The sequence below is a fragment of the Artibeus jamaicensis genome, unplaced genomic scaffold, assembly GCF_021234435.1.
Source record: "Artibeus jamaicensis isolate MK-2021 breed Jamaican fruit bat unplaced genomic scaffold, CSHL_Jam_final contig_786, whole genome shotgun sequence".
NCBI lineage: Eukaryota > Metazoa > Chordata > Mammalia > Chiroptera > Phyllostomidae > Artibeus > Artibeus jamaicensis.
Window position 1 is genome coordinate 4,744,179 of NW_026521971.1, and position 11,520 is coordinate 4,755,698.

General features: G+C 47.6%; 1 protein-coding gene across 1 annotated transcript; it reads right to left on the minus strand.

Annotated features, from left to right (window-relative positions):
• Positions 1 to 3,054: 3,054 nt before the first annotated feature.
• IL9 (interleukin 9) lies at positions 3,055 to 5,962 on the minus strand. The gene is made up of 5 exons (XM_037138388.2): positions 5,852 to 5,962; positions 5,692 to 5,727; positions 5,574 to 5,606; positions 4,335 to 4,466; positions 3,055 to 3,165 (listed from the first exon to the last, which is right to left on the minus strand). The coding sequence occupies exons 1-5, from the start codon at positions 5,960 to 5,962 to the stop codon at positions 3,055 to 3,057; spliced, it is 423 nt and encodes a 140-aa protein (XP_036994283.2).
• Between the last annotated feature and the right edge of the window lie 5,558 nt (positions 5,963 to 11,520).

Sequence of the window (11,520 nt, forward strand, 5' to 3'; positions counted from 1 at the left end):
CCTCTCTCTAAAAATAAATAAAATCTTTTTTTTAAAGGGGCAGAAATAATCAGACCCTCCCCCTCTGCTTATTAGCGGATTATATGAGATGATGCATGCTTAGTACATACAGAGCAAGTGCATAATAATTACAGGCTTAATATTAATACATAATGATAAATGTATTATTTGATCATTTTTTTTCTCAGGGCTTTGTGGGAACCCGCAGACCAGCGGGGAGACGGGCAGGACAGCCACCGCCAGGCATGTGCTCAGTGCATCGGGCAAGGCTCACTGTGCATGAGGAAGGAGGGCTTAGGACACCCAACGCCCAGAACTGCGCGTCTCGGGGAAGAGACCACGGAGGAGAGGCTGGGAGAGCCCAGTAAAGGCAGATTCTCAGGCCCACAGCCGTGGAGATCCTTGGGGAGTCTCGAGAGAACTGTGTCCCACCGCCACTGCCCACCACCGCCACACAGAGTTCTCACCTGTCGAGAGGCGCAGAAGGGTCTCAAACTGGGACTGTGGTCTGTTCATCTTAAGGTCTGTGTTGCCCAGAAGGTGCTTGGTGGCCCTTAGCCACCCACTGAAGGAGGGCAAAGGTTAAACCAGGGGTCCCCTTCTGAAATCCTCTAGACTTAGAAATCTAATTTGTTACCTTCTTATATACACACTCCTATAAATAATTCACTGGGAACTTTGTCTCTTTCAGTCCAAACTCAGATTTAAAAAGTTGTGATTGAATGTCCTCATGGACCCACCACTCCTGTACCCAGGAAATAATAAAACACACCCTGACATGGGCTTCCTTTGCTAAAACTCCTTCTCCATCTCTCCCATGTGGGAGGGGCACGGCTGCAGGCCACGCCAGACCTGCGCCCACCCCCTTGCTGAAGGTGCCGGGCAACTCCAGGCGCCGGGCTGCTTACCGTGCAGGTCACGTGAGATGTTGCTTGATGTTGTACTCGATCAATAATAAAAGTCAAGGAAAGTCCTTCAAGAAATTCTGTCTCTCAGTGCTCCAGACTTCCCATATTACTGTGATTGAAAGTACGCAAGGATGGCCCTGGCCAGGTGGCTCAGCTGGTTGGAGCGTCATACTGTACACCAGAACCACTGAGGTTCCATCCCCGGTCAGGGTGCATGAGAGAGGCAACCGATCAAAGTTTCTCTCATCAATGTTTCTCTCTTTCCTTTCCTTTCTTTCCAAAAATCAATAAAACATATCCTTGGGTGAGGACTAAATTAATAATAATAATGTTCCCAAGGATGGTCTAGGCCAGTGGGGAAGGGAAGCTCCCAAGGCCCTAAGCCTTCAGGTAGCAGGAGAGAGGACCAGCCTGATGGTCACACCACCGAACGCCAAGACACTCACCTCCACCTGCCTCCACCCACCCATCACACAGAGCCAGGGTGCCCTAGCAGCACAGCCACCCACTCCCACAGGGCCATGTCCTGTGAACCCCAGGCTTGGGGCCTGCCTAGGGGTGCTCGAAGGGATCTCACCTTTCTGAACATGTGTAGCATGTTCTGAGCGCCACCCTTTCTCCGGGTGAGCACATTCCTGACCTACACACCAGTTTATACTTTGCTTTGGCATCTCATAGGGCTTTCATGCACTTGATCAGTATTTACAAAGGGTCTGCTCTGGAACAGCAGTGGAATGGGCTCAGGATCGCATTTGGGATACGACAAAACAATGTTCTTGGGTTGCTGGCATTTGAGCCGAAAGGGACAGCAGTAGACAATAAACACAGTGAGTTAACGTATGCAAGTGTGTCTTAAAAAGTACAGAAAGTGGAACAGATCCTAGGAGCTGGGGGCCAGGTTGGGTGTTAAAGTGAGATGGTGGCCTATTAGTCAGGGTTCTCCAGAGAAACAGAACCAGTAGGACGGATGGGTGGGTGGATAGACAGACAGACAAGAAGACTGACTATAGAAATTGGCTCACAAGGTTATGGAGGCTGAGAATTCCTATAATCTGCTGTCTGCAAGCTGCAGGCCCAGGAAAGCCAGTGGTATCATTTCAGTTCAAGTCCGAAAAGCTTGACCACCAGGGAGCCGATGGCATTAGTCCCAGTTCCAGTGCAGGAGAAGACTGATGTCCCTGTTCAAGCTGTCAGGCAGAGAGCCTGTTCTCCCTCTGCCTTTTCGTTCCCCTCAGACCCTCAGGGGATTGGGCAAGACCCACGTAGGAGAGAGCATCTGCATTAGTCTAAGCTCATCCGGAACAACCTCACAGACACACCCAGAAATGATGCTCAATCAGACACCTGGGAACCCTGTGGTCTGGCCAGGTTGACACATACCATTAACCATCACTGAAAGCTATGGTGACATTGTGCCAGCCAGACAACCTAGTTCAAGTTCAAGGATCCCTCAGATATAACCCCTGTTAGCCTCTGCCTCACAGCCAGGCCCTGCCCCTGACCTGTGGTAGGTGTGTGCTAAAGGTCTTTCTGGTGAACCGGTGACTGTGGACCCCAGGGTTTCTGTGCTTTGTGCCCTGACCGAGTGTCAGCTCCAGGCCCTGCTGCTGACTCAGTTCAAGCACTCTCCAGCGCATGGACATTGGAAAGTGGACCCAGCGGTCACATTCTTGAGTCGTCTGCCACCTTCAGGGCTTGCCTAGCTGCTGCCCTCCCCCATCTCAGGTACAGGACCTCCAACTCCTGGGCAGGACCCTGAGCCTCTCACCCCCCAGCAGCCACGGCAAGGGTGTCTCAGGCATGCCCTTGATCTCCCCTGGTAGCAACCCTCAAACTCCCCCACACCCTCATATCTGCACCCCCTTCAGCCCTTCCACAGAGTTTGTGGGGGGCTCCTTTTTTTGAGTGAGCAAGGTGGGAATAAGCATCTAGAGCCCAGATTTGGGGTTTTTTTTCATCTATATATTTATTCCAAAATATATTTATTCCAAAATAAAGACAAAATGTTAAACAAATATTTTTTTTCAATTTTAAACAAATATTACAACTGATTTTGATTTAGCATGGCTTGCTTGATTTTTAAACTGCAACAACTTAAAGAGGAGACTTTTAAAATACAATAAATAGAATAAATACTACATTATCTTCATACTTGGCCTCCATTCCTTTGTTTCTGGAAAACCCCCAGGAGACTGGTCAGAAATGTCAGTGTGTTGCCTTCGGTGGTCTGGTTGCACGGAGGGCTGCAGGAGAAATGCTGTGGGGATAAAAGTCAGCAAAGATGGGGTGACTGAAACCGTTTGGAGCCCAGTGGCCCCGGGAACCACCAGGTCCAGAGCCTGGGGAGGGATGGGGGTGCTGGGTTGGGGGGCGGGGTGTGTAGGCAGCAGGGTCATAGAGTGCACAGATGGGGAGGCCCAGGGTGAGAATTTTGTGCAGACATGAAGCTGGCTGACTTTGCAGCAGGATTTCGGGGAACACACACACACACCTAGATGCCCGTCAGGTGGTCCTAAATCTCCTCATTAGAGGAAACCTTTCCTTGGGACTCTCCGAGGCCAACCCAGCATTTTGTTGTTATCATTTGGGTTGTCCTTTTAAAGTCATTTTATAGCACAGCGGCAAAGAGCAGGGCTTTGCAGTCACATAGACCAGAATTTAAATCTCAGCTTTGTCGCTTTAGCCTCAGGAAAAATGAGTTACCCTTGCTGAGCCTTAGTTTCCTCCTCTCTAGGGGGAGGGTGATAAAGCTAACAGCTGTCTGCAAGGCAGGCGTGCAGTGGAACGGTGAATATTAAGCGCTTACAACTACATGCTGCTGACAATAGGAACGTGGGCAGTGAAGTCGCTGAGTGCGGGGCCCGCCCTCTGCAAACTCAGGTGGAGGTGCTAACAGACCAGCAGCCTGAGCTCCCCTGCCCCTCCCTCCAGGGACAGCGCCCAGGCTGAAGGAGCTGATGTGCTGATGGGCATTTAGGACAAACGACAAGCTTTCACCTAGGTCTGGGGGAGCTTTCCTTTAAACACCTCCTTAGGCGATCAAAAATAAAATCTTTAACTTGCAAGTCACAACTCCCACTCAGCAAGCTGAATCTCCAGGCTAGTTTCATGTCCTGTGGGCTACAGCCCTGATTCTCTAGATTTTAGCTTCTAATGACAATCAGATGAATTTGTTCCTTATTCAGTAGGTGAGAGCAGTCAATGGCAGCCTGGACGTGAGTGTTTTTTTTTAAAGCCAGGAACGTCGGGCTAGTCAATACAGATCTCACTTAAAGTCTGTTGTTCTGATTAATTTTCTGAGATGTCTCTTATCGACCTTGAACTACCAGTTCCAATGTTATCATCCATTTACATTGAGATAGACTCAGCATCACATTCACACAGAAATAGCTAAGCAGAGCAGATTGCAGAGAAAAACAAACTCACTGGACATTTGCTGTGCCTCAGGTTCTGAACGGCCCTCTTCACCCGATTGAAGATCAGGGGGAAACTTGTCCGCACAGTGCTGTTGGCCATCTGGGCCAGACCCTCCTGGAAGCACGGTGTGGTACAGTTGTCCTGGGGAATAGGAAGGGTTTATGAAGAGAAACACTTAAAGGACCACTTTGAGACCAAATAAGAAAACGCTTTTAGAGACTTTTAATTTAACCAATGTAACCAAAAGCGACATTATTTTTAGACAGGTCCCTTGCCAGTCTAGGACATGATCAGTAGTATGTCAAGGTGAGGCCCTTCGTCCACAGTGACGCTCCCTGGAGGTTGTGGGCACGTCTCACCCAGGGACCACGAGGCCTGCGGCCCTGGAAGACAGCCAGTCCAGAGTCCCCTTTTCAAACAATGCTCCCCTGTTCCAAGTCTTGAAATAGTGAGTTTGAAAGTACAGAGAAGAAAAAGTCTTTTCACACCAGCCTGGTGGGATGTGCCAGTTGAATACAGCCCATGTTTCTATAGTAGCTAAAATCTCAGACTATAAGCAGGGGGGTGGGGCGGGGCATAACCGCATAGTGCCGCCCCATCCGGCTCTCATCTAACTGGTGGGTCCTGGTGGGGTGGGAGGTCCGACCTCAGCCTGGGCGGGAAGCTCAGATTCTCCCAGACTTTGCTTCAGAGAGGACAAAGCAGGACCCCTTGGATAAGTTCTTCCTCCTCACCTTAGCCGGAAAAATCCCGCCACATCACCTCTCAGCCCAAGTAGGTAATGAACTTCCCCTTCCACTCCTCCTCCACCCACAACCTCCATCACTCTGTCCTCCCAGAGGCCACCCTAAATGAGCTAAACAGATTGGAAGTGAGAAGGGAGAGAGTTGTCCATTTATTTACATTGCTTTGCAACCTTAGAGTCAAATGGTTTAGAAAGTAACACACTATGGGCTGTATCTCAGTTCCAGTTTGATTTAATCATGCACACGGAACAACTAATCTAAAAAGACAATCAAGATTCTTTTTTAAATACTGGAAGTGGTCAAACTTCTCAGGTGGCATAGAACTGACCAAAGACGAAGAAATCTGTATGATACAGAATTTCAAGAGCCTGGTGGTAAAAGGAAACGCCAATCTGTAACAATGAAAATTAAGTAGCACTTCTCTGAAATATCAAATAAAGCAAATATTTTTCCTTAAACGTTTAAGAAGAACAGGCTCAAGATTTTATCCTTTTATACTTACAGAAGGAATGGGCAGACACAAGCAATCGGTCACCTGCAAAAGAGTAATTTCAAAGTGAAGATTCCAGATGTGAAAGTTAAAGTTAGTTTGGAAAGCTTGTCAAAAAGCATTTACTCACGTTGCCACTACAGCTGCATTTTGACAGTGGATCTTCCTAAAGTAGACAGAGAGGAAAAAAAAACCCATAATGAGTGGTGTGTTTTTTTCATCCTCCTAAAAAAGTTCACTTACATTTTCTGGAGCTGCCTCTCCCACTGGCACCCGCCTCGGCAGCTTACCTGCAGGTTGTCAATGAGGTGCTTGATGTCCCTGATCCCTCCCGAGGTCAAGCACCCTTGGCCAGCCACGGAGCAGAGAAGGGCAGAGGCAAGGACCACAGCTGGGAGCATCTCGACACGGGGCTGGAGTCTGGCCTGCAGACACCGTCACGTCGAATTGTATTTAAAGGTCCCTTGCAAATGTGGAAAAACCCTGACATCAAACCGATACCAAGTGCCCACTTTTTCTCTGTAAATTCGGGTGACTTGACACTGAAAAAAAAAAAAAAAAGATAGGCATATTGTATCAAACTGAGTCACTTGGCAAACACTGTTACGTCATCTTAGGAAACATTCCTTAGAAAAGATGCTTTTGAAAAGGCTGGGTGCTGAGAGGCCGCAGGAAAAGTTAAAGATCTCACAAGCACACACATGTGTGTAGATGTAGATAAGTTTTTTAAGGCAGAGGTTCTGGTTGGGAGGGTTAAAACTCTTTCCATGAAAGCGCGGAGCTGTATTTTCCCTTTTTCACTTCATGGGAAATGCTGATACAATAGGAAGCCGCGTGCGTTCCGGTGAAGGAGGGGCTGGGTGGTGTGGGGAAGAGGGTGGCGGGAGAGGGCAGGGGGACGAGAGATAGTGCGGCTTCCTGAGCTGCTCTGGCTGTAGGGCTTTTGCACCCTCAGTCTTCGCAGGCTCTGTCTAGTCATTTCTACCTCAATCTCACCTCGATCTTACTACGCTTTATTTCCCAATCTTGCCAATGTCTTTTATGCCTGGGACCAGATTGCCACCTTGTACAAATGCCTCTTTATGCAAGTATTCCTTTGAACAAGGGTCACAAGAAGAACTCTTCAACTCCAAAGTGCAAGAATGCAGCAAAATGCCCCTCAGCATTGGCCTTGAAGATTCCTTACTATTTTTAGAGAACTTACGTAGCACTGTGCAACATGAAGTAAAAACTCTGTGCTTGAAATGGGATAGTAGCTAAGATTTATTGAGGACTAACTACATTCCAGCCACAATTCTAAGCACTTTACGGGACCTAAGCCATGGAACACGTAAAGCCAACCACAAGGTGGGTGCTAATTTGTCATTCCATGGTTTACCTTTCGGGCCACCATCTGTACCTTGGCTTCCCAGCCCTTCCATGGGGCTGGACTTATCACCAGGAGCACAAAAGCAGTTTCGCTGTAGCCCTATGAGCAAAGTATTATGATTAGCCTTATTATTTTATAGGTGGGGAAATCGAGGCACCAGTAATTTGCCCAAAGCCACACAGCCAGGAAGCAACAAAATGTGTACTTAAGGCCTGAAGCCTGGCTCCCGGTCTCAGGCTCTTACCCCGGCAGCGGTCGGCATCCCAGCTCCTCAGCGTGCTTCTGGCCCGCCCCTCCCAGCAGGGCAGGCACGCAAGGCGCTGGCCTGTGGGCCGGTCTGCCTCTGTGTCCTCTGCCCTTGGGAAGGCATCCAGGGAGCAGTGGATTATATGCACGGGAACTAAAGGAATGTTTACTAAGAACTTCATTTTGAAAAGGGGTTTTGAAATTGTAAGAAAGGTACACATACACAGATTTTAAAATAGGGTTTTAAATCTGGTGTCTGGGGTATGTGTTGGCAGGAATGTACATCTATGAAAATGTACGTTTTATGCACTATAGAGACTGAAAAGGTAGGGGCTCTTTCGTTTAGCACTCTGAGCTGCAGGAGCCAGTGGGGACAAGCGCATAAGATTTTTCTCACCACCACTGTGACAGGGTTGGGCACCACTGTTTTTCTCACTGCACATTATTCCAGGTGGGGTTTGGTGGCACTATGGGGAGAGGGGTATCTTGGTTCCAAATGAGGTCAAAGAAGTTGCCCTTTGCTAAGTTCCCTAAACCCTCCCGTGGTTCTGACTTCCATGTCTGTGCTCTGCAGGCACCAAAGAGAACGTCCCAAGGCTTCCCAGCCTGACTATGGCCCAAACTCTGATTACAGTCTCATGTGTACACCCCTTTCCTGCTGAAGGCATCCCGACTGGTTTAGGGTGACAATGTGAGCAGCTCAACACCCACTTTTTCAACCTCTCACATGGTGGCCGAGTCACGTGTTCAGATCAATGCAACATCTGTCGAATTCTTTTCATTTCCTGGGCATAGGAGACGAAAGTAGCTGAAACCTGCCCTGACCTTTGATTTCGATTTGGCCATGAATGTGATGGCGGGAACTTCAGCAGCAATCTTACACCTGTGAAGGAATGGACACGAGAATTGCAGCAACAGTAACGCGAACACTTTGTACAAACAGAAACTCATAAAAAGCAACAAAAATAAAGCCATGAATGCAACAATGGAAAGTAACAATAACAATACTATAGTGGCACTAAATCCGAGCTCGATTTCACTGCCTACTAAAGACCCTGGGCCTTGAAGCTCGGTAGAAATGGAAAACACTTATAAAAATAAGATAACACGTGCTGGAAAGATGTTAAAGATATGCTAGTGTCAGATTGAAACTTTCGCCCTGACACTGTCGGGAGACTTATCAGAGAGTTGAAAAGGTAACCATCTTCTCACTGTACGAACCGATATAATTTAATGCTGTGTGTGAACCATGGGAATGGTTTCACATGCCACCAGGTATGCCTCTTACTGTGCAGAGGGGGGGCCACACCCAGGAAGAAAAATGGGCTTGTCCAAAACCGTATCTCTGGTTGCTAGTGGGGGATAATATAGAGCAGTGGTGAAGAGCAGTGGCCCTGGAATCAGACAGCCTGGGTTCAAATCTTGCTTCTATCACTTGTTAGCCTCATGAACTTGGGCAGTTTGCGTGACCTCTCCAGGCTTCCATATCCTGACTATTGAACAAGAATGAGGATGTAGAAAGTGGGGGTGGGGGATGGGGTAGGGACAGTATAAGGCCTAACTCAGATAGGCCTATACTATAACTTTTAATATTCTTGTAAATATTAAAAGAAATGTTTACTTGGTGCCTCACACAATTAAGGTAGCCTCACTTTGAAGTTTGGCAGGGCAATGGAGTGTCGTATTTTGGGACATCAACAAATCATAACCTACTTGGCCAGATCCATTTAAGGCCTGCAAGTTAAGAATAGTTGTTAATCTTCTTAACAACTGGGCTGTAAAAAACAATTAGCAAATAAAAACAAAGGAGGATGTGTGACAGAGACTGTACAGAGCCTAAGCAATTTACTATCTGGTCCTTTACAGAGAGTCTCTGCCCATGCCTGGCCCAGTTCCCGCACTGCCTTCCTCATCTTCAGAAGACATCATCTATTGTCTGCCCTTCCTGGGAAGGGCAGAGCTAGGAGACCGTTGTCCGAGTGTCCCTGACCCCATTGCCACTCTGGTTACTCAACTCAGGCCTCTGTGTGGAGGGAGGGGCGCAGCAACCCCGGGCTGCCAAGCTCTCAGAAGGGCCAGAGGCCCATCACTTCCCACGGCCAGCGTCTGCAGGGTGAGCTTGTTGGCTGCGTGAGCCAAGGTCTGGTTGTGCAGTAGCCAGGGGCCCAGCGTCAGCGGTACCTTGGGTAGGCCCTGGATTACTAGGAAGAGCCCCACATATTAAAGTCAGAAACAGAGTGAACAAACTGACATTTTTTTTCTTCCCAGGACAAATCCTGGTGTAACCAGTGGGGCTTGGGTCACCCGGTCTCCTACCCACCCCCAAGACCACCTTCTACCCACCTCCTAAGTACCTCCAGTGGACACTGGAGCTCCTCGAGCTGGTTACCCAGCCCTTCCAAGCACCAGTGCAGCAGCAGCCCTGGCCCACACAGGAACCCGGGGTGGATCACCCAGCCCTATCTCAGGGAAGGACTGAAGCGTTCCGTTTGGGATGCTTCCTCAGGAGCGGACCAAGTTCCCGTGTGGGAATGTGGTCTGGCCCATCCCGTGCTCTGCTCGTGCTCTGCTCCCCCCACCTCCCACCCTCCGGTCACGTTGGTTTCTTTCCATTTCCAGCCTCCAGGCCTTTGTTCTTGCTGAGCTCTGAGTGGAGTGTTCTTCCTCAATTCTTCCATGTGCAGCCCATACTCATCCTTGAGGTCTCAACCCAAATGCCTCCTCCTCCACGAAGCCCTCCCTGACCATAGTAATCATTACAATCTGCATAATTCTGTCTCAGTATCTATTCCTCCTAGGGGGATAGAAGGTCCATGAGAGTCAACAGGACACCCAATTGTTCTTCATCGCCGTATTCCCAGGGCTTCATCTACAGTAAGTGCTCAGAAATTACTGCGTAGATAAATAAATGACAGATTTAATTTTATAAAATGTTCTTAAATTTACATTACTTATGAAATGACCAATATACAATGTTCCCAGTGGATCAGTAACAGAGAGTAGATATAACATTTAGAAAACCTGAGTAAAGTGCCCAGTGGCTGAGCATGGCCCTGTAAACTGAAAGGTTCCTGGTTTGGTTCCAGGTCTGGGCACATGCCTGGGTTATGGGCCAGGTCCCTGGTTGGTTGTGTGCCAGAGGCAACTGACTGATGTTTCTTTTACACACTGATGCTTCTCTCCCTCCCTTCCCAGCTCTCTAAAAATAAATAAAATCTTAAAAAAAAATACTGAGTAAAGGAAGACATTTCACAAATCATGAAGCAACAAGCAACGTACACCCACTTGCTTGTTGTGTAGTCTCCTGAGAATTTTAAAGGGCTTTTCGACCTCTTCCCCCTTTCAGTTCTTATAGTAACTACATGAGGAAGGCATGAGTATTTGGGAACTCCAACTCTGTAAAGGATGAGAAAGAGAGCGAGGTGACTATGCTTTCTTGCCCAATTCCCCACCTGCTAGTTATAAAAAAAAAAAAAAGAATTAAGAATATTTAAATGGCAGTTCAGCAGTTCAAAACACCATCAGATGTTTATCTAGGCACTCAGCAAGTTCTGAGGTTTAGCTTCTAGGATTTCTTTCAATATCGTGTAAATATGCAAATGATCTCCTGCAGAAAAAATACACCAAGCTCAGAAATTAATTACTCACTATTTTAAATATCAAGAAGATTGGAGAGTGGGATGCTCACCAAGATTTTGTGTAGATAACATATTTTACAATAAATGACAATACTCAACCATTTATTTCGTTCCAAAGATAAAGTCTGACATTTTTATTTTGTGATAAAAAAAACCATGTGTCATGAATTATTTCTCTAGGAATAAAACAAAATAGTTATTTGTTCTAGGAAGCCACAGCACAAATGACACGCACAAAACGGCACTAAATTTCCAAGTAAAACCTATTCTTCTTTTTTCTCTAAATAGCCAAGAGATAACTAATTATGAGAATCCTTAAACACTAATTTCTTCATCAAATAGTTATTTCTAAGTTGGTATTTCCCAACCAGGTGGGATGGGGCAAGCCCCACTGGATGGCCTGTCCTCTTCCCCAGGGAGAGTGGCTTCCGGCTGGGCGTCCTGCGCCTCTCTCCTCTCTCACAGCCCTCCCAGCAAACTCTGGGCCTTGCCTGGCTCCCATGCCATTCCTAGCGCTCCAGACCTAGGACCTCGTCCTCCTCCCATCCCTGCCCCCCTGTTCCTCCCCGTTGTGAATAACAACCCAGGCCATTCTTGTAAGTGGATTTTTTATCTTCACTGGAGAACATGCTTATTGACTTATGAGAGAGGGAGAGAAACATCGATGTGAGAAAGAAACATCCATCCGCTGTATTTCTCCGACCCC

What these genes read in the sequence shown, in the direction of transcription:
- IL9 (XM_037138388.2), bottom strand. Translation starts at nt 5,962, where the DNA reads ATGCTCCCAGCTGTGGTCCTTGCCTCTGCCCTTCTCTGCTCCGTGGCT. An exon ending in ACCTCATTGACAACCTGCAG is followed by an intron (nt 5,728 to 5,851) that starts GTAAGCTGCCGA and finishes TGTCTACTTTAG; the next exon opens with GAAGATCCACTGTCAAAATG. An exon ending in AATGCAGCTGTAGTGGCAAC is followed by an intron (nt 5,607 to 5,691) that starts GTGAGTAAATGC and finishes ACTCTTTTGCAG; the next exon opens with GTGACCGATTGCTTGTGTCT.